At 46.1% G+C, this 23,531-nt stretch overlaps 1 protein-coding gene across 3 annotated transcripts in view; it reads left to right on the forward strand.

Moving 5' to 3' along the window:
* LOC122404880 (cell surface glycoprotein 1-like) overlaps positions 1–23,436 on the forward strand; it is a 49,341-nt gene extending 25,905 nt beyond the window's left edge. For 2 of the 3 annotated variants that reach the window (XM_043409210.1, XM_043409219.1), the window contains exons 3-8: positions 2,617–2,769; positions 4,288–4,404; positions 18,296–20,713; positions 22,309–22,485; positions 23,152–23,217; positions 23,295–23,436. In XM_043409210.1, coding sequence (XP_043265145.1) covers positions 2,617–2,769; positions 4,288–4,404; positions 18,296–20,713; positions 22,309–22,485; positions 23,152–23,217; positions 23,295–23,339 — 2,976 coding nt within the window. In that variant the 3' untranslated portion in view covers positions 23,340–23,436. The remainder of the gene's footprint in view (positions 1–2,616; positions 2,770–4,287; positions 4,405–18,295; positions 20,714–22,308; positions 22,486–23,151; positions 23,218–23,294) is intronic. The other variant, XM_043409229.1, reaches the window with a different exon arrangement.
* Positions 23,437–23,531: the final 95 nt, after the last annotated feature.

The raw sequence follows: 23,531 nt of genomic DNA on the forward strand, positions 1-23,531 counted from the left end.
GGTTGTCGATCCTTTATTTTTCACGAGCAAGGATCTACGACGCGGAGGCGACGCCGCGCCGGGCACCCGCCAGCCAGCGTTTCGCGAATAATTTAAGATATATCTGCGGGTTGGTCGCGCGAGGAAACGAGTCAGGCTAATGGAAAGACCGGACCTTACTTTTGTAACCTTGACCATGTCATTTAACGACGCTAATACACGATACACGCAGGTTCGCGTATACAACGAGCACGCTCCCTCGTGCCTCGATTAAATCACAATTTCCAAAGTTGTACGTACAATTTCTTCTCGAAGCTTTTTCCTGTTTGCATTACCATAGGCGGGTTCGTAGCCAAGGGAAACGCGTGTTTCGAATTGGGTCGATTTGTCACGAAGCAGTTCGACCGCTCGAATTTCACCCGTTCTTCTGCGTTCCTTTATGCGAACCATGGAACGATTGTTCCATAATTCTCACGAGCCTCGCTACAAAACGAGCTCATTTAATGGCGCGTCTTCGAATGGTTCGCCGCGGTTGCACAGAAAACGAACCCTTCGATTTAGTAGGGAGAACAGAATCGATCACGGCAGGCTCGCAATTATCTGCACGAAACTCGTAAATTCTCGAGTGTCCTTGACCGGCGCCCTTCGATCTTTTATTATTATTTACGCCATAAAATTAACAAGTTTTCTAATCACGTCGATCCGTTGGATCTTTCCCACGACTTGCATCTTTGTAGACTTATTGTACAGGTACTTTTTCTTCCTTTTCTACACGCTTCTCTTTTACATTATTTCTTACGATATCGCGCCACGTGGCTCGTATACGCTCATATGCAACGTTTACCGTGATTTTGTCGAATGAAATCGATCGTTTTAATAGCCGTGGTGTGCGATGGTGATTCAGCTGTCTGGAATTCTTTGCAGAAACTGCACCTGCACCCGCTGGGCCCCCGTCCTTCGACGCAGCCTCGAACCGCGGATTTCTTCGTATTCCGATATTGTTCGATCGACAAACGCAGATTTTTTTATCGTTCGCGCAAGGTTTGTGCACCCGCTTGCATATCAAATCCCGGACAAATCATTGGCGATCCATCGATAGACCTTTGTTCGATTCTTTTATTTATAACTCGCCGCGCATCAGACGTGCGTTCCCATGAATATTTACGTCGTGCGTGGACTAGAAAAATTAAAGATATCCGAGTCGCGTTCGTCTAATTCGTTCCATCGTAGATAAATATGGTTCGAGTTCGTGTTGTCGAATTGTTCAAGTATTCCAGAAAGTCAGTCGATTCAGGTAACATTCTGCAGCAACCTATTTTTACCTGTGTACCTTTGGTTAGAAATTCCAAGGTTTATGGCAGGACTGTGTGCTGGAGTATAATGGGATTTTAATTTGGTAAAACGACGAGTTTTAGACCTGTCGTAATCCTCGCCTAACGGTGACTGCGAATCGATTGTAACCATGGGGCGGTTTATGGCCCTGTCTGCGTCACAGTCCAGGAAAGTTGAATTAGTGAAATTTGAAAATTGAAGCATGCCTCGCAATCACGCTTTCACCGACAGCGCATAGATCTTACAATAGATAATAAAATCCGATCGGTATCGGAGTGTACATAGTCGCGGGCGTGTTAGGATCGTCTGTAACGGGGAACGTGTAAACGATGATGAAATGGAATTGTTCCGGAGGATTTGCATCGATAATAAAGCCGGCTGGATGTTTACACGATTCGTGGCGTTAAAGAACGGTCTCGGTCGCGGTCCCGTCGAGCGGAGCGGCAAACAATGCTTGTCGTCGGTTCATCGTATTTCATTAAACGAAGATAATGCGCGTCGGAACGTCGGAAATAATGATTCGTGAAGAAGAATAACTCGGTATCGCGTCGACGAGGAGAGAGTAATATCGTATTCTTCGATTGTTTGTTCGCCACGGGACAGTGACGAATGCGCGTAGATCGGCTCCGAGAATCGCTGTCCAATCGAAGAAACGATGCGTATACATGCCAGCCAACCAACCAGCCAACCACACTTTCACTCTTTAAGGCCGTCGCATACTTAGCAACACGACACGCGAACGGCATCGGCACGTTCACGTTATCGTATATACTTTAAATATGAATGCGTCCGCTTGTCGACAACACCGCGCCGCGCGCGCTATCGACGCTCTTCTGCACCGATACAACAGTCGCAGGAATTTTTGCGTGAATATTTCGCGCTATCGGTCGATGGTAAACGATTCATTTTATGCGTACGATTTTTGCAAAATAAAGTCGAGGGTAAGCAAGATAAATCTTTTAAAAGATTTCGTAACACCGGTGCACCTTTACGAACCGCTAATATCAGCCAGCCGGGGCGCACCTGCCACGGACGTATTCCCGATATTTGCATCGAAGAGTTTACGTCGATGCGGTTTTCCTTCGTTTCACCTGAGCGTGATTTTGGATCCGATAACGCATTAATACGCCGTTGGTAGGACGAATCCAGTTTGACAACATGTTGGTCGGCGGTGGGATGAATCCAGATTCGGCAACAGGTTTTCCTTTACTTTTGATTGTTTTCAAACCGGTTCTTTCGAATTCTCTTATTTAAGGCGTCAACGAAGAAAATTTATTTGACCGAATTGATTGCGTTCTGTTTCAGCAGGATGAGGTAAAGGCTGAGGAGACGAAGCAAGAGTCGGCTGGAGAATCCGCCGCGGAAACGGCAGAGGTCACGACACCCACAGAAACGACTCCCACTAGTCCCAATGCCGCCACTTCTCCCGAGACCAAGGAAACCAAAAAAAAAGACAAGGTGAAACTATTCTATCGAATAACATTAACGATGCACCGAAATTTCACTTTGCAAGCTATCCTAATCGACCATGACACGCTAATTATTCATTTTTAACACCAAATCTACCACGATCGATCGAACGATTCATATTTCTTTGTAAAAAACAAAACGTGCTATCAAGTTGCAGTTAGCTTCTAATGTAAATAGGTATTATGTAGCAAAGATAAAAAGAAAGAATCTTCAGGTTTCACTATCTGGGAACAGTCTAACAATGCGTATTAAAAGTACAGAAACTTTACACGCGTGCAGCTCCGAAACCACTCGCGATTTATCCATAATTGATCCAGCATTAGAAGCGGGGAAGCTTCTCCTTTGAAATGGCTTTTGGTTTATGACGATCCGACTTTCCGTTTTCGAGATATCGTCGTGTAAAGTTAACTATGTCTCGCTCTCCGCCTTACGAAAGCTTATTAACGCGTATTAAAAATAGTGAAACTTTAGACGAGTGTAGTTCCGAAACTACTAGTGCTTTATCCATAATTGATCCAGCATTAGAAGCGACAAAGCCTCCCCTTTAAAATGGCTTTTGGTTTTTGCCGATCCGACTTTCCGTTTCAGAGATATCGCAATTTATGTGAAAGGTAATTTTTTTAATTCGATTCTCTCTGTCTCCGTCTAATGCATCGGACCTCCTTGTCGCACGTGAGTCGTGACTGTCGTGACCCAGTTCCGTAGTGTTTCCAAGAATTTACTACGCACTGTTTACTATTACTACGCGTGGTCATTGACCTCGCGTCAATGAACGTAAAAAAACGCTTCGGACCCTTATATCTCCGTAACTAGCCACCGCATCGACTCGAAACTAAAATCGCTATATCTCCGGAACTAATAAAGCTATCGACTCGTTCGAACGCTCGTTTTAAAGGGCATTTCATCCTCTACCCAATGACCATATCACCTGCTATAATTTTTGCTATCTGCTATGTTTATTTTGAAATTTACTTTGACTCTACATACCTACAGATGTTTTGGCAATTCCTAATGCTGGTATGCGATAAAACTGGGTTATAAATTGTTTATTTAAGTGAAAATTAATTTAAATTTGTAGACAGGATGTTCGCGTAATTACTAGTCGGGACTTTTTGGTAAATAATTGTTTTCCCCGGAATTAACTTCGGTATCGACTTGAAACAAGATCATTTGACCGGTCGTGGTAGGAATGGGTATATATATATGAAGTGTCGGTCGGTTTAGTGTTAGATAGCGTATAGACCAAAGACAAAGTAATCCACGTGGTCCAGAAACCCCCAAAAAACTAGCAAAAATCAGACAATATATATTATATCAGATATATCGAACAAATGAATTTTGACAGCACTTCTGGCGTTTTTTTGTCAATCGAAGAGAACGCGTGCTCGGATCTCGCGTATCGATTGCTTTGCCACTTACGTCTATACGCGGCTTTAGAGAACTAAGACACATCGTTGCGTGTAATGAGTCCTTCGATCGTTATCGATGCCATTTCCTCGTCTATAGATGAAGAAAAAGTGGTCCTTCAGGTCGATCAGCTTCAGCAAGAAGGATAAAAGCAAACCTGCCCGCGATGAAGCACCCAAGAATGGAGACGTCACCAAGGAGGAACCACTCGCGGAGGTGAGTAAAGAATCCTGCCTTATCGAGTCCACGTACGCGCTTGTTGCACCACCTTGATTCAATCAAGATAATGGAAAAGAAAAACAGAGTTACGACGGCTACCGATTTTTGCGGCTCCATCGAGATCAGGCGTACGAAATAAAGGCTCGAGTCATCCGGACACGAGCGTGATGAACGCTCGGGCTTGATTTCTGCTCTCTTCGATTCTCATACAATCGACCTAGCGTTATAATCGAGAACGACCATGCGATAACCGTCACGGATCGAAAACTCTGTCGGTGTTTAATTGCCCTCGAGACGTCTAATAAATTTTCCGAGAGATTCGTGTTTATCGGAGATTTATTTTACAAAAGAGATACGCGAATACCAAGAACGTTCGAACTGAACAAAGTCAATTATAATATCTAGCCGCGTTTGAATTTTTTCCCCATCGTGGATATTTATAGCGTCGTAGCCTTGATCGCATGGCCCACGGATGGTTATCGGTAAAAGCTATTCTATTACTACGAGACGCGTCAGTTCGTCGGAAAATTTATTAATTCTGGCCTATAATCGACGATTTCGATCACCTCTTCTCGCGGTAACGCCAACGAAGGTTAGGGATTTTACGGAGGAGCGGTCACGCGAAGTTGTCGATGACTCGAATCGGCGCTTAATTGGATCGAGGAGTGAATCTTTCCGTTAGATGGCCAATAGTGGGAATACGCTTTGCTTGGGAGCAGTTGCTCGCTATAAATCGCGTCGCGGGGCGAATGTATACATATACATATAATAAGTAGCGAGGTTTGGACGTCTCCTTCTTCTTGTTCTTCCCTCTGGTTGTCAAGCTAGCCGCGTGTAGGCGAACGTAGCCTCGAGATCGTCGGGGCTAATCCTCCGCGTTTCTTTACCACCTTCTTCATCTTCTCTTCTTGTCCGTGTCTCGCGTCGCGGGCTAGCCGCAGACTCCTTCCTTTTACTACAGCTGCACACACCACGGCGTAAAGAAGAGAGGAGTGGGACAGACAAACAGGCCGTGACTCATCCTTCTGGTTCGTCGTACCTCGCGAGTTTCGTGATAGGCCGCCATGGAAAACCGGCTTCGAGTCACTGAATTATCCCCCTGTTCTCCGTTGCCGCTTCAGGGCTATTCCGTCTGTACCTAGTGTCTCTTCACGTTCTGTCTCCGTTACCCTTCGCGGAACACGTAATCGTCCTCGCCGTCTCTGTCCCCGCGGCCGTGATCGAAGATGAAATAAGTCGTTCGTGACCGTTGACTAGCCATCTTTGTAAAATTGACTCGTCGAGGCTCGTGTGTCGGTACGATCGAACGTCCGCCAGACAGACGTCTGTGGTTTGAAAATTTTGTGCTCGACCGCCGGTTTAGAATTAACTGGATCGACGACGACACACGCTCGTCGGATTACGTTCTACGTTTTCCACCTTACGTGTGCCTACGCTGGGTACTTCACGTGCAGCCTATCGCTAACAATCTCACCGAAAGGTTGCGCTCCTCCGCGGCGAAGCGAACGCGCGAACTTTGGGACCGCGACTTTCACTCTTCCGAAGGAACAACCGACATTCCGAGTCATTAAGGAATCATAACGAGTAGTAGTAGTGGTAGTAATAACGACAGTCTGCGTGCTTCGTAACATCAAGATGTCTTTGTACAACGAGTAACACGACACCGACTCCGAAGCGTGCAGAATTTATTGCTCTATGCCTTGTTATCCTCTATTTCATGCAGAGTTCCACGTCCTCCAAATACTTTCGATTCTTGAAAAGCTTTACTTAGACATACTATCGTCGATATGGTTTAAGGAGAAAGGATGGGAACAATTATAATGTGTATCTCGCGAACGAGCAGCGAGAATCGATCGAAAGCGTAAAAGCCTCCTACGATGTGGAGCGAGCGTCGATATCCTACGGGAAGCGAGGCATATCTGTTATTGAAATCGGTAATGGGGCTGCCCCGGAGAGACCGATCGACGATCGACTACGCTTCTATCGCTCATTGTGCTCGCTGGTAACGCGGTTCAATGGCCCAAACTTCCCGGATACGCTTACCTACGCAGCGAGTTATTTTGTCACGAAACAAACTCTTCGGTTCGGCGTACGATGCTCGCTCGCATCGCATGCACCCGTGGACTCTACGTTTTCGAACGTCATCGTCGACCAATCCACTGGCGCACGCACACACACACCCCCGTTAGGCAAGCGCCTGTCCTATCGACGATCAGATTTCCCTCGCCTTATCCCTCTGCTCGAGGTTCATTCACCGGTGATCCAAAGTACTCGTCGTCGCGCGATCAAATTAAGTCTCTTTCTTACATTTCTGTTGTACGCTTCCAGAGAAGACAATAATAATATTCCGGAAAGAAGTTTAATCGCTAATTCTAGATTAAATTGTAAGACGAAGAAAATCGGGCGTAGGATTCGTTTAAAGTGGAATTGGTTATAAATTGATCGTCGATGACGAGCCGCCCTCGCGAAAGAACGCCTTTTTGTCTCCCCGTCGTATTCTCGGTTTCGCACCTACGCGAATATCACATTGTTTCCAATCGCTCGCCGACCGAAAGCTTTGCAGATGGGGTGTGGTCGCGCGAGACTCGTTCTTTGTGTCCCCTTTTACCGAGCTGGTTCGTCCAGCAACGCGTGGGGCGTTTGTATATTTCGTGTCTCCGGATGACTTGTAAAGAATTGTAAAGGAAACGGCGCGAGGGAGTAAGGAGAGTTGCACTTCCGCATGGAAGGAGCGGTATTAATTAGCAGTATAGGAAAAGTGTGTGGCGGATGGAGGTCTAACGGAGGATCGAAGGTAAAAGGTTGTCGGGTGTCTCTGTCGTGGCGAAGGTTAGTTTCGCCTCGCGTGACTCAGCCCTCCCGGAAAAAAGAAAACACCTGTACGGCGAGGGTTAAGGGCAACGTACCAGAGGTTTTGCGAGCTACGCTCGTGCCAAGGTAAGGGGGCGACAGAAGCTTTCGCTGGGTTCTTTTGTTCCAACTGTTTCATGGTCACGAACCACGTACACGCGACTTTTCCGCAAATACGTACACCTTCCAACACCAGACTCGTCTCTTGGTGGTATCGTATAAAGAAATTTTCATTGTGATTTCTTATACCAGAAAATCCTTTATCGAAAAATGTTGGATTCTGTTGTTCTTACACGAGCGATTATTCGACGAGAAACGCGATTTGTTCGAATATTAAGAGCACGATCGTAGTGCATCGGGATGATCGAAATTTATGTGACATGTGACGAGAGACACGGCAGTCCTGGCGGTCTTAAAATATGTCACAGTTGCAGTTCCAGTTGTACATGCAACGGTACATGCATACACCGCGAAGAATACGTCGCCGCAACAGTGGCAAAAGATCGAGCGGATGGTTAAAAACCGGTTTGATTCGCCACGGATGGCGTCTTGGTAGTCTCTTACTGGCTTCGATTTCGATCCTAATAGCCACGAATGAAATTCATCCGATGACCGTGTTCGGGTTTATCCATACCGTTGTAAATTTTATAATCTTCGAAAGTTGATATCGTCTTGTTCCAATCGATGAGTTCGATGATAAAAAGCCCGCGGAATAAGAACGTCGACGAACGTAAACGAGACGAAACGGGTCGAGGGGTCAACTTAATTAATTAAAGCTTGACGGGAAAAAATTCAACGTCGTCGAACGAACGGTTTCGCGTGAATCACACGGGCAAGAAGCAACGCACGCGAACGCTTTATAATATCGTGCCGAAGTTAATTGCGCGTATAAAGACGTGTAAAAAGATTCGCAAGAAACCACGCTCCGGCTGCGGCGTTCCGCTCGATTCCTTCGAGCAGCGAGTGCAACTACGTCGTAGGGAAGGGAGAAAACAAATTCTCTCGAGCGTTTCGTAAATCCTTGAATCCCTACAGGCGGTCCTAATCGCCAATTAACTAGGCGGCTCGTTAACGAGATCGCAATGAATTTATCTGTTAGCGCCAACACCTTTTTAAGAAAGCGGACGTGTTTGGGCTAACGTCTCGAGAATCTTGTATCGCGTGTCACTCGTCGTGGTTTAAGGGGCCATTCTACCTTGTAGGCATGAAAAATACGTGTTTCTTTGTGATTTTTTTTTTGCGGGTTATTAAAGAGCGATTAATTCCGGATTTTGTAGATACATTTATTATATATTTAGCTATATTTACGAATTTTTGTAACGCATAATATCTATTGATTACGCTGTTTTTGTTGATCATCAAACGACAGTTTTTACGAACGGCACCCGACTGCCGTACGTGATATCTTGCGAACAAGTTATTCGAAATCCTAAAACCAACGATATTCTTAATATAGATGAGTGTGGTTATAGCATGAACTAGGATCTTTTAAAAAAAAAAACAAAAAATGGCAAAATGGCAGCTATTTTACGAAAAAATACTGAATATTTTCATATATTTGGTTGCTTTTTTGTTAATAAAAGAAAACGTATTGCATATATCGCAATTATCCTAGTTCATGCTATAGGGAGACCAGTTCTGAAGATACTGTATAAATTTGATGTTGATATCTTGAATAGTTTTTTAGTTATCACGCACGCAGTGCCGAAAAATGTAGTTTCGAGAAAAACAGCTTTAAAGTTTCACGTCCAGTTGTTATACCTGCACGCGGTACATTTCAACAGGCTATAACTTCGTTAGTTTTTCAAATTTCAATTTAATATTTGGTAGACATATTTTCGAGACTACATACTAAAGGAAAATGCAAAAAAAAAAAATATCGATTTTTTTAATCCCACAAGGTAGAAAGGCCCCTTAAGTTGAACAGGTGTGCCACCGCGATTCTATGTATCGCGGACGTGTGATTTCGAAGTGATGGCAAAGAGCTCGATGCTTTGTTGCTGACCGCCGAAGGGGAGCGTGTACGGGATCGATGACCCGACGGTCATCGAAGCATCGTCGAATACGATAAAGATTTGAACCAAAGGATCTCTGGCCTCGAAGTTACGTTTTGAGAGGTGAGAGGACTGTGACGACCCTTTACTCCGGAACCTTGAGAGAATACAGTCGTTTTTCTAATATATCGGACAAACGAGAACGTGGAGAAGGTGGGGAACGGTGCGGCGAGAAAGGGCAGAGTTACGTACGCGTAGCCGACCTCGCAACTGCGAACGAACGATATTTCCCGTTCCGCCGTGCGTTCCGGTTAACGTGGGAATTCACCGGATCGGTCTAGAGCAGGGCTTGAAAACTGTTATAATGTAGGTTTAGATTTTTGAAATCCGTCGTCTGAGTTTGGAGAGCTTTCTCGCCAGTTGCTCCTTTTCCCTCACGCTTTCTCTTTGTTCGTCTTGTCGAAAATGATTCGGTCGGTTGTTCGCGGCGACAATGAGAGCGGGTCGACGAGGATGCTCGTCGTTCCTAGTGTCAATCGCATTTTATCCCGGGCCACACCAGACCAGACCGCGTCACGCGTCCGTTCACGGCAGCTCGAGAGCACAATGCGACAGGTGGAACGCGAATAAAAAGCACGAAACTTGCGACAACTCGGATGGAAGAGGTTTGCTGCGCGCGCACTCTGTGTTTCGCGAGGTCTCCTCCGTAGCGAAGGTTCGATGACCGTTGTATAAATACTCGACGTCGTTGGAATCGATACTGCGTCGCGGATTTTTTCATTCCGCGACCGATAGAGGAAGATTTTTTTCGTTTATCATTGGCGAGCGCGCGCGCGCGAATTTCTGGCGACGTCGAGGGTTCCTCAACGAGTTGTAATAGATGGAAAGTTAACGAGCCAACCGGGCCCTTTAACGATTGCCTTTCCATCCCTACGGACTCATCCGTCGGCGTCGATTTAAAGTCTGTTAGAATTCTTCGCGAAGAGTCGGAAGTCGTGAAGGATAGAGAGAGGTAAAAGACGATTTGCTTTCTCGTAATAAAGAACAAAAGGAGTCTACGAGCGAGTTGAAAGACCGCTGGTTTTGCTTCATCATCCGGGCACGCTGCTCGGTCACGCGTCGATGAATATTTTCTTGGTCAAATATCGATTCGCGTAGCTACGTCCAGGTAAAAAGAAACGTAAACGTCTTGTACGTGTCCTCTGCAAAAGTAGAAAATGGCGTTCTTTCGGCGATCGGTTGCATCTAGTTTACCATAATTTTCTTGCGTCGACCACAGACCTCGGACTACACGCGTACTCTCTAGGATCGAATGATCTACTCGCCTCGTAAATTGAATTTCTGTTTGCTTTCTGTTTTCGCCCGCTTTCTCTGACGTCTTATTTCGCTGCCAGAGAAAATATACACAATTACAAAGTAATCAACCTCCGGGTTGATCCGTTGGCCGGCGGCCAGAACTGTTGAACGTTTACCTATGGGGACGTATCTGGAAGCTGTCTGGATTAAACGGATTATCCGAAGAACCTGTTTGCTCCCCGAACGATACCGGTTCCCGTCGGTTTTCGATTTCTCGAAAGAAATCGTGTGTTTGAAATTTAGCTGAATTTGCTATTTTCTACCCTTAGTGTGCTCCACGATGACTAATTTGTTTTCCAATAAAATTCCGTTTTAATCTTCGGTTACCCGAGACGTTGCAAAAATAACGCTTTATCGTTCGATTAATCGAAGCGTTAGGTAGCATCCCTCGTTACGTAACGTCGAGAAGAACCGATAACGGAAGCAGCTCCGTTTTCTCGAAACGATCTTTTTCCATTATGTTATCCCATCGCGAAACGTAGCTCCTTTATTTTGGGAGGGGGCATAATGCAAAGGAAACGATCGAACGAGCAGATGGAGACGGTTGGGGCAACCAGAAAAGGTAATCAAGCACGCTTCTCTCTCCATCTACTCTCCGACACCGGAGAGTAGGAAAGATATGGGACTAACGGGCATCGTTACCCCTGCACAGCCCAGAGAATTCATTTTTAATGAAAGAGGAAAGGTGTGCCCCTCCCTCCGTACGCCTCAATTTACTTTGTAACGCACCACGAACGTGCACAGTCGGAAAATTAATTTCACAAATGCACCCGTGGTTCGTTCGCGAATTACACCTCGGACCCTTTCAGGCCCTTTGTCCGTCCCGATGAACCGTTTTTAGAATCCCACCAATTTCGTCGCTTTCGACGATTCGCCGGGCGATTTGGACCCCATCGCGCGCGTCGGTTGAAAGACCTCGTCGCAGATCTGCAACTTTTTGTCATTCGACGTCATCGAGATGCCATTGTATTAAAAATACAAGCGACGAATATACGTCCTTTTGTCGCCGGCACGGCTTCCTTCTTCTTTATTTATAAACGTCGGTATCGGACCCGACACACTTCGAGCGCATTGAAATAACGAATTCGCACGACGATAAAACCGATTCTAAATATACCAGTTGCCAGCACGATTATCGCGGGATTTTTTCGAGCCAGCAAAATCCATTGGCTCTCCTTTGACAATAAACAATGGCGTTTGATAACGTATCGCGCCGTAAAGAGCAATCTTAGCTGTTCGTCGACCGTTTTACGATCTTTGAGAAGGTCCAAAGACTCGTCGATCGATCGTTCGCGAATCGAGATTCGTAACTCTGTATCGAATTTTCACGCGTTGCTAGCAGAGGTAGGGGGGGGGGGGCAGTGGCTTTTTTCGTCCCTTTAGATTTGGGCGTCGTCGTCGTCGTCGTCATCGTCGTCGTCTAGTATCGAGCGCCCCGACGCCGGGACGCGCGGAGCTGTTGCCATGCCAACCGACAGGGCTGCCAGGGCAGGGCTTTTCGCATTTACCAGCCGGTCGCGGTCGGTCTGCCACCGGGCGAAAGATTCGTGCCGCTCTCAAGCACGAGCAAAAATCTTTTCCCCGCTTCGGGTTATCAGATTGTTTAACCCTAGATTTGCAAGCATCGTAAACAAATAATATTCAGGAACTTTGTAACTTCAATTATCGAATCGACGAGTTTCGTAAATTTAGCGTCAGCGTCAACCCTCGGACGACGAACCGTCTTAACGAGTTCATGTCTATCTTAATCTGAATTTTATCGTACCCTACTTTTGCATTAATCTTAACAGTTCACTTGCTGTTATTATTATCGTCACTTATTGAAACGTAGACACTGAAATAATTTGCATAGATCGAAAAGTGGATTTGAAGTTCGCTGAACGAGGGTTGATAGAATATTGATCGTAGGATTCTACGATGTCTCAGCAAAATGAAAGTAGAGGAAACGAAATATGGGCAGACAGATTTTCGAAAGCTCCCTATAGAAACTTCCCAAGGCGGTTTAGATTTGAAAACGATAAAAGTAAGCCAGATAAGTGCGTCTGTTTTATCGGTGTCGGAGTTTCGGTTTATCCGTCGAAGCGCGGGAACGGGCGAGAAGAGAATAGCTTTACCAACAAGGTACCAAAAGAAGCATCCGTTTCAGTGGGCCAGAGTATTCGAAATAGAATTTTTTAAATTAATCGGAAACGCGGTGAAGATCCAAGCGGAGATCGTTTCGAACATCGCGTAAATAATTCACCGTTATTGATCGAGATCGGACGTGCGAAATCGCATCGCGTGATTTCCCAAGTGTAGTTTTCTATCTGTGGTCGTTCGTCGCCGAACTTGGAAACCACAGAACGCGACAGTGCACGTTTCGACGAGAAGACGCTCGATAACGAGTCTCTCCATCCATTATCTTCTCACCCTTTTTATTTCCATCGTGGCTTGCCCTTTTTTCGTTTCCGCCTGTGAATGGACACAGCCTCCGCCATCTTGCACGAATCATTTCTCTCCCATCTTTTGGCTGTAAATGCGATCACCCGCGTAAGTCCAAATAGATCTCTCGGATAGTTCAGGCTCGAACATTCCCAGTCGTCGAAAATCCTCTCACCGATATGCGAAATATTCTACATGTGTTCGCATTTTGGGACGATTAACGAAAGAGAAGGAAAATAGATCTCTCGAGGAGCAGCCAATGAGAGGAGAAAGCCTATGCTTATGCACACGAACTTCCCCCAAATATTAATGATCCAGGAACAGAAACTTCTAGAAAAAACTTGATTATGTTCTCGAGGCCCATGCATGTTTGTTTTATTTTGTTTATGCTTGTCGTGTTGTTTAACAACACAGACGATATTTCTTCGATCTAATTGTTTAAGGGATGACGATATTTGTTTTTCTTCAAATTATACGTCGGATACAACATTGCAATTAACAAAATTTTTATACAACTTGGAAACAAATCCAGTAAAGAAAACTGATCATTCTTGGTTAACCCGAAAAATATGAGCGTTAAGGGGTTAAAGGTACACGCATACAGACGTAATTAGATCGAACGATCCCATAGATCATTAACGTTTAGCTCGCCATTCGAAGGGAATTCAATAAAAAAAAAAAGAATGATCTTCGTCCAGTAAGAAATATCGTTGACCAACAGGGACTGTTCGTTCCGTCTGGCTTTCTCGTGCGGTTGAAATCGCGTGTACGAATGATAAAATCGATACCCGCCTCTCTCTATCCACGCACACCCTTCTTCTGTTGCGTTTCGCGACCCTCTTGAAAGGGTGAAGAGAGCGGACGAAAGGGTGAATATGCGAGAGTGCCGTGCGTGCTTCTCGGAGCGTGTCGTCGTCGACGGCGTCGATGGCAACTACGACGGCCACGGCGTTTCGTTCTTGTTGCTCGAAACAACGAACCTTCTCTTCAAGTATCGCGACAGACCAGTTTAAAAATAATATCTAATTGGTTTCTGCAAAAAGTAATCCAGTTTTTATCCAAAAGCTACGTCGCCAAGTTTGTTTTATTAAATCGCGAGGATAAGTACCGTAACTATTCATTTCTATTAATTCAGCGTTAAAGCGCGGCACGTTCGTTCGACTAAGTAAAAAGCACGGTTCGTTAGCACGGCGTATCTTTCGCTGTTAACATCAATTAATACGTCGGTCGTAACGAGAGCTCTCTTTCCATCGTTGGCGAAATAACGTCTCCGTCCGTAAGCCCATTCGCGGTCGATGCATCTCGTCCAGATGTCTCGGTTGGTAACCAACCATCGCTTCCCTTGCCTGGTCCAAGAATAATTTCGAACCGTCGATCGGTCACAGGAAACCATCGAATTATTTTTACGAGCCGAACGCTTTCCACGGTTCGTTGTCAAAGCAAGAAAGAACGGAATTTTCCATCTCCCGACGATTAATCATTCGGTTATCGAAATACTTGTTTACAAAAAACGGGTTCGCGACACGTATCGACGATTATTACTCGTGCACGGATTAATCACATTGCAAGGTGTCGCTTATTATGCTAAATCGTACGACTGTCGCAGTTACGTTCGAACTACATATAAATAATACGATTTTATAGAATAGACTCGAACGGATCTACACTCTTGTTCAACGTTAATATTTTATCCAGCTGAAATTACAATGTTCCTTTCTTTGTTTGCTTGCATTATAACGCATAACCTTGAACGGAAATCTCTTACGAGATACTTTATTCATAATAACGTTAAATGTCTTATCGTTCTGTCCAGCGGCGCAGATTGCGTCGCGCGTATTCGTAAAAAAATATTTGCAACGCCGTTATAGTTGGAGAAGCCCCGTCGCTGCTGCGACAGCTTGAATTTCCAATTGACTCACTCGGTGACTAATGCTGTCTAAAGGTCAAGCCAGTAGCATTTGAAGTTTGGAACGGACTCAAAAATTTTGTCCGTAGCGTGGCCGTTCCCGGCAAATAGTACTCTCGTATCTGCCCGTCGTCGCGGCGCGCCGTTTTGTTAATATGTCTCTCTATCCTTCCCCCCTTTCCCTTGTTTCGTTTTCGCCCCTCATGGCTCCTTTCTCTTTCGATCGTTGTCTAAGAATAGCAACGCACGGTGGTTTTGCGGCGCGAATACTTTTTTTCATTCGCGAACGCGTGTTGATTTCTCGTTCGACGCCTTACCAACGCGTGCTCGACTAAAAATCTCTCGGGTTCTTTCTGGTTGTCCAACGTGTGCCATCCTCTTATGATTCTTGTTCGAGACAAAGGATCGTCAAGAGTAAAAAGCGTAACCATGTGCTTCCCTCTCTGACCCCTCGTTTGCCCTTTCTGACCGATTTGCTGGTTCGTAACTTTAAAGTTTACCGAATACGCATACGTAAAGAATTATTCACGATGCGCATCACGCAAGCTGCACTCCGTTGGTTCGTTTCTATAGCTCGGCTAGATACGTCCCTCTTCTCTCCGGCGCGTGGCCACGCGTGTATCGGCAACGCTCCTCTCTTCTCTGGCCGATACGTGGGACGATCCTCTCTTGGGTTCTATATAAACCACTGTGAACTCGCGGTCTGGCCCAAGTAGTTCGCCAACAGCGAACAGAGTTCGCGCGGTACATTCTCCTCTCTGTCGTCCTCCTGTTCGCTCGCGCGATATATCGTGTTTGCGCTCCCAAGCGTGCGTGCGTGCGTGTGCGTGCCGAAGGTAGATCCCGAAATTCGATTACGGGAGATCGACGTGGACGACCAACGATCGTGCTCGAATAATTTTCGAATTATTCCGGATGTTATTCTCGGAAGATATTCCCAACGGAGGCAGTGAAGTTTTGTAGATAGAGGCGTATCGATACCCCGACGAAAAACAGCGAGTTTTTTAAATCGATCGGTCGCTCGAAAAGACCAAGTTATTCCAAGCCGTGATCATTGGGAACACGATCGTTCTTTAGTTGCGTATAGTGTCCAGATATCAAGTATTCGTGTTTCTTGCGTAGTATCGAATCGCGGTGACGAGTAGGCGCCTCTATTAATAGACAATGGCAAAGTAGCCTGGCTGTGAACGGGCACTTTCCAGTACTTTGTGTATACATGTTGTCCTAAAATAAAGCGATACCTTTCTGCAAAATGCATCGAGAACGCAGAACCGATTTTGCTCCAAGGTCTCTGTACAAAAAAAAAGAACGTTCAATCTACGTTTTTTATTTATTTTTTCGACTTTGCGTCGCACGTTTTAGGACACCCTGTATAGGCCGACATGCTCGCCGGTTACAGAGTCTAAAATAAGATCCCTTGAAATTCGCACGAGAACGCAGTTCCTTCGTAGCGATCTTTGGTCGTCTGGATTCGATTTCTGATCTGTGTATATACAGCTGTGGTCCATGCAACTTGCACAACCTTGAGTACCTTCTGACCCGTGCATGCACGAAAAAACTTTTTACACAAAAGTTCCATCATTGATTTAAAGTATAGCGTTCCGTTGTAAAAGACACGGTTGACCTTTTTCGTGCATCGAACACTTTAAAAGTTAGTCGAGCCCAGCAAGTTACGTGAACCATCCTGTATGTCCACGCAGGTTGATATTTTGATCGAGGAGCGTTTCTTAAACGGCGATCGAGAAATCTCTGCGGAGCTATGGAGTCTGTGACGAAGGCAGGGCGAAGCATGAGCAACGGTGTATACCGAGTGGTGGGCGTCTTCGCTCGAGGAGCTCGAAAAGTATTGTCCTACGTGCCGCTTTTGGGCGTTACTGCAACACCAACAGCCGAAGACTCCAAGTTCCCTTCGGTACGACGCAGTATTATGCTTTTGCGTGCCTTTCTAAACGTATCCTGATGTTTGCTTTTCCCTGTTAACGATCAACTGTGCGCGTGACACGATTACAACCATAAACATTCGACACAGAGGGAGGGTGGGAGGGTTAATTCTATTTTGCGCGTCGAGTTATTATCGGTTTCGAAAGAAATGGTCTGCTAACTCGCTTCGTCGGAACAGATTATATTTTATTTATCCTGACGATGTCTCTTCGGTGGGCATATTGTTTTCGTGTAATTGTCTATTGTTCGTTGCGTTCGAGCGGTTGCAGCGGAAACAAAGGTAAACCGACACTGGCGCGCGACGCGCAAAAATAGTCGCGCGAGATACGGTACGGTTTGAACGCGACGACGTTGAAGAAGAACGTCATCTCTGGCAGTAACGAACGAAAATAGGAATCGAGTTCCTTAAAAAACGTTTCGTGTTTTAACCTACTCGCGGAGAATTGATCGACAACAAACGACGCACATGTGCCCCGGGGGCCACGTGGAGCTCAGGATCGATTTCATCGAAAGAGGAAGCCGAGAATAATCTCGTTTTTTCTTTCGTCTGGACGGAAGCTCGAATAATGGAACGATTAACCCTTACGTTGATTATAGTTAACTTTAAAAATTCAGTTAGGTTAACTGTGTCGCTTCACTCTTCGATAGTCAGTGTTGACGAAACACCGCGAGAAAATAAAGTTCGAGTATTTGAAAGCCCTTGTATCGCACGGGGGCTGTTGTAATTCTTTAAGCGGGAGGCTTCCCCCTTAGGAAAATCCATGGGAGGAACGACACGGAAGGGTTTCGCTTAAACCAGTCGATCGATACGCGGAGGTCTGGGAACGATAAACCACGTACCGTATTTTGCACGTACGGTTTCTATTTCCCTCTTCGGTTTCAACGATCGATCGTGTTTGCGTTAAGATACACGAGCTTTCCGTTCTGCGTTAAAAATCAAACGGTTAACGGTGAACTGGTCACGTTGTCGATCGTAAAATAAAAATCGATCGGATCTTTCGAGCAAGGTACTTGTTGCTGACACAGTGACACGATCGGCCACCCCTGAAGGGGTGACGTTGCCCGGCTGGCACCCTATGGTGTTCTTTCTTTGTCTACCCTTACGCGCTCTCGTGTACTCGATGGTGGGGGGAATGTATAACCTCCCGCGAACACCTCTTGTCTATGCGTCGCTAGGTTCTTCACCCTCTTTTCTATTCGAATCGCTCGGCGTGAACAGGCAACAACTGTTAAGTTGGTCACCCTTCGCGGTGGACAAGAACCATCTAAATCTGACGCTCCGACGAGTCGCGCGTTCTCCAAATTTTGAATTCTTTCAAAGGTTCACGGTAGAGTGTTAGCACCTTGAATCGAAAGATCGAGTAGTCGAGGGGATGATCTTGATACGCGATATAAAAGAGACGTTACGACGATGTTTCAGGGTGGAGAGGAAGCTGAGACAGGATCGGCAACGGCAGGTAGTCCAGTCGAGGAGAAGTCGGTAGTAAGTAGTCCGTCCGCGGAAAACGAAGCCGTCCCTGTTTCGGCAGAGGCGGCAGCGGCAACGCCAGCATCAACACCAACGCCAACACCAACGCCTACACCCACCACCGAGACGAAGGAAGATGGCCCGACATCGGACGCCACTAGCCCTGCCGATGAAAAGCAAGAGGAACCCACTCCCTCTGCCCCCACTCCCGTCCCTCTCGAGGAAAAGAAAGAGGAGGTTGAAAAAGTCGAGGCCGAGAAAAAAGTAGTCGAGGTCAGTCCAGCCGGTGGTCAGTTCGTACCGGACCCGGTAGAAGGCTCTGTTTTCCAAATCCAGACAGTCGCTACGCCGTCTATCATTGAGAGGAAAACCAGTGAGGATATTCCTTCCTTGCCTCCGTCCAGTCCACCGCCAACACCCATTGATCCGTCGCCGTTGCAGCAGGCTCAGCAGGCTGCGGCGACCGCGACCGCTCTTGCGGAGGCCCTCAAGCTGCCTGCCGAGGCTGCTGCTGCCGACAAGGATTTCGTTGCACAACCGCCACTCGCCGCCGCCTTATCTTACCCTTGCTCAGAGCGTAACGACATACCCTCAACGCCGCCCGCTGAATCTCTTGATGTGTTCCCCCAGAGACCACCCGGTTCCTCCACAGACAAACCCCAAACGGAATCGACTCCTTCCATCCTCCCAAAATTACAGGCTCTGCCGGTGGTAGATACTACAGACACCACTTGTCCGAATGTCACGGTTAACGCGAATACGGAGTCGCTCGACGCCACCAAAGACACCGGCAAATCGGAACTCGAGAACCTGCCAGCCACGGAGACTGACGCGAACCGTCTCGACTCCCCGTCTAAACAGCTAAATTATTCGCGCGATAACGAGGATGTAGCCGAGACCGCGGACGCTGTATCGAAAACCGTGGATTTCGAAAAGCCTCGCGAAATCGAGGCCGACGAAAATATCAAACACGTTCCCGAGCCAGTAATCTCGAAGGAGATGGAAACTGTCCAACGTCAAGAGGAATCGGTCTGTGTCGTGTCAATGGTCCAAGAACCAACGACGGAGCTCCAAACCGAGGCACCCGCCGAGTGCAGAAACCGCGTCGAGGCGGAGGTCGTTGAGCCGACTCAAGTCGTAATGGAGGAAACGAAACCGGTGGACGAAATCGCTCGCGAACCGTTGGTTCCGGTGTCCGATTCGTTCATAGATTCCGAGGAGGGGCCACTTCCGCTCTCCGAGGAAGAAATCGTGGTGGAGGCTAAGCCAGCAGTCGTTATTCCGGAAGACGAAGAAATTATCGAGGAGGAAGTAACGGGCACCGATGCGACTGTTCGAAACGTGGAATCGGAATCGGAATCGGTCGAGGCGATCAATTTCGAGACGAAGACGGAATCTGACGATACCATCACCACACCTATAAAAGTGATGATCGTGTTCGACGACCCGGAGGATTCCCCTTCCCCTCCGAGCGTACCGATGACCGACGATTCCGCTCAGCCAATAAACGTATCTCTTGTCACAATCGAGAATACTGCCGAGAAAGTAACGGAAGTAATTGAGATTGCCGAAGACGAAGAGTCGATACCGCCTCCCCCGCCTGTATCAGAATCCTGTAGAGCTAATTCTCCGGAAAAGTTGGATTCCGAGAACGCGAACGTCGAAAACGATCCGAACGTTCACTCCCCCCTTATCGACGTAGACGATGTACCAGTAAATAGAACGCAAGAACTCGATAGGTCGTCGCAATGCACCGAATGCCTCGTTACGGACGTACCACCCGTTCCCCCCACAGACACCACATCTTCGCAAATATTGTCGGACGAGGACGAGCGCCTCGCAGTTCGATCCGAACCCCGATCTTCGCCGTCCAGGCTCGAATGCGTTTCCGTTTCGTCGGACGATCTTGTTCCTCCAGCACCTCGACACACCACCCAATACGTAAATTCTCACGAACATCCGTTACCACCGGAAGAGTGTCCCTGCCCGTTAGTCACGAGTAACAACGTATCCGAAATGAACGACTATCCAGTTCCCGACGAAAACGCACCCAGAACGAGAAACTCGACGGATGTGCTTCCCACGCCGCCCAGAAGTCCCGTTTCCCAGTCCAACGACAGTATCATGTCCAGTCTGACAACATCCACGAAAGACTCCTCGCGAACACAGTTTTTCGACGACCAGAGCAATCGAGACTTCAAGATGGAGTCGGTGTCCATAAGCCTCGATTCGTACAATGAGTCCGACATTGAATTAAAGGAGAGGTTAGCAGAGTCTCTGGCGGAGACTGTGCACCAGGAAGAGAGCTCGGTCTCGTGTCAGTTGTCGAACAACACCACGTCGTCAACCACTGTCCAGGAGACCCATCAGGTGACTAACATGTAACACAACCTCCTGGCATGAATTCAGGCAGCCAATAAACTTTTCGTGGCGCCTCGTTCCAAGTATCTCGCCGTACGGTCCGCACAACCCATCTCTGTGATATAGTCTGAATATATCATCGACTTTCCCGTTTCCCCCCTTGTCCCCGACACACCAGACACGCATACATGCCAGTCAGTGGTCCTTATTTTTCGATCATCGAATTTTTTTTTGCAACGCCTTTCAAAATCATGCCGTTGGACGGGACAAAATAATCTGTGCAAAGGATATTTTGTCTCGGCTGACGACATGATTCTGGAGGGGGGGGGGTATCCTGACAAAAAATATCGCAAAAAAATTGTTACCACTTGTAGCCGGGGGCCACTGCGATACACACACACATGTACATACATCTGTCCCAGTGCTCTGTCGTCCGAAATTCTTCCTGCGTTTGGCCTCTTCGCTTCGAAGCCTAGATAGATAAATCGTCTTCTATCCGACATCGACAACCTTCGCTTAACGACTTCCTCTCCGACGAAGGATAATCGAATGAGACTGAGACTGACATCGACGTCTGTGCGCATTTTGCACGAATTTCATCTACCGAGAGAAACAAAAAAAAAAAAAAAAACGAATAACAAAGAAAAAAAAGACTATCTCCTACTCCACCTCCACCTGTCCTCTCGCTAAACGTGATATCATCCCGATCGTCCCCGTATGGATCCAACGTCGTAAAGGTCTCTCGTCGTATGCATCCTTCGATATGTTGAACGTGATTAACAACGTCTACTCTGTCGCTGATATCTCCCGACACTTCCATCACCGACCACCGCCACTACCAGATACCATCATTACTACCATCACCTGTGTTGTTTGCCTCTTGGTTTTCTTGACAATATTAACACGACTTGTTATTCGAATCGAGGCGCTGAAAAGTAGAGCATATCGTAGCTCGACACATAGAGATAACGGGCGAAACATTGCCTATGCACTAGTCGAAAGATCAGTTTCTGCAGAAAATTACTTATTTCCTCGGAACGCTGTCACTAATATAACTCGATAGCCGCTCGACTTAGACAAATTTCGTAGCGTGAATCTCATTGATAGACGTAAAAACACTTTAAATACTAATTCTCGTTACGTATATAAATAGAGCTGAAGTTTAGAACTTATTATTTTTTTCTTTTATTAATCTATGGCATATAGAACTTATGTTTAGGCATCGATACTATCGAGCTCTTTCCGTAATTGCATCTGTTGTGTCGTAAGCATTTTGTATTGCGCATGCAGAATTTTTTTATCCGAGGGTATTTTTTACCAACAGAGGGTGGGGTTTCCGATTCTTTGCGCTGTCCCGAAGCATGAGGCGGTGCGATTCTGTCCGGCCATTCGATGCAATCCCGTTCGATTCCAACCCCACTGATAGCTTGTAACGTAACCACGTGGCTTAACGTTCGCTTAATTCTTCCTAATCTACGTTTCGAGTGGTTCGACGGAATCGACCTTCACGTCTTTTGTCCTCGTAGCATGCTGGGATTTGGACTTGATGCGGCGGACGTTTCTACTCGCGATCGAACCCTCTAACGAACAGTTTGCCTTTGCAGACCACTCCGGAACCCGAAGCCCCGGTAGAAAATAATCTGGTACACGATAGCACGACAGAAAGTTCAGAGGAAACCACCAAAATTACACCTCCAGCCGTCCTGACCGAGGTCCCCGCCTCTCCGCCAACTGTGCCATCTGCGCCAGCCATCACCGAAGACGTTTCCTCGGTAGCCAAGGTACGTCTTTGCATTCTGTACGATCGATCGATCTACTCTGCACGCGCGCGGTCCGTTATCGATAACGCAACAGAAACTGGGCTAATTCTTACGGAATAAACTCTCTCGTTTTAATTAAAAGATAATAATTCGGTCGCCAATATATCTAGACTGATTGATAATAACTAGGCTGCGGATCTTTATGCAAATTCACATTTTTATTAATAGAATTAATGAAACGGAAGCTTCGCAGAGGGCTGTCTCAACCCCTAAATATAATAATTCGTATCTTGCTTTAAGTATTTCTTATATTTTTGCATATTAAATGCATTCTGTAGTTTTGTTGAGGATTAAAATTTCCCATAAATGCATAAACATCCGCAGTTTAATAATAACAAACGCAATAATAATCCCAGAGAATTTAAACGTTTAAACAGCAATATATCATGGTACGATTAAAAATAACACAAATGATGATCGCCAAAAAGATTGTTCGTGCTGTTTAGCGCCAGCAATTCTGAGGTCATTAACACGGTTTAATGCCCAACGAAGAATTGAGTGCGAGGGGCCATCTGATTAACATTATCGTTTAATTGATTCCTAGTTTCCGTAAATAGCGAACAGTAATTTGCGTAACAAGTCCGTAGCATCGTTATTAACGATGTCATCTAATCATTTTTGTTAAAGGCTATCGAAGAAATTGACATAAGCGATAAGGCTGTCGCGGCGGCAACCATCGAGTGTAATACAAACGTAAGTGTATTGGAAATGATTTTTTTTTGTTTTCACTCTGTATTGAACGTAATGATTGATTTACTTTTTCTTTGCAGGCAATCATCGCAGACGCACATTACCAAAACAACATAAACGAATAAACACCACTAACCGAATTGTATTTTGGGAAGAAGAAAGTTCTTTTCTCTCGTTAAAACCAAAAAAGTATATTATATAGATATGTATATTTGGACCATTCCTGCAAACTAAACAGAAAATAACGTTCTTTCGTTACGAGCAACAACAAAAAAAATAATAATAATAAAAAAAAAACGTAAAAAAAATGATAAAGA

Source organism: Colletes gigas, unplaced genomic scaffold (genome assembly GCF_013123115.1).
Source record: "Colletes gigas isolate AHSC1104 unplaced genomic scaffold, ASM1312311v1 Colletes_gigas_Sc00001, whole genome shotgun sequence".
NCBI classification, from domain to species: Eukaryota; Metazoa; Arthropoda; class Insecta; order Hymenoptera; family Colletidae; genus Colletes; species Colletes gigas.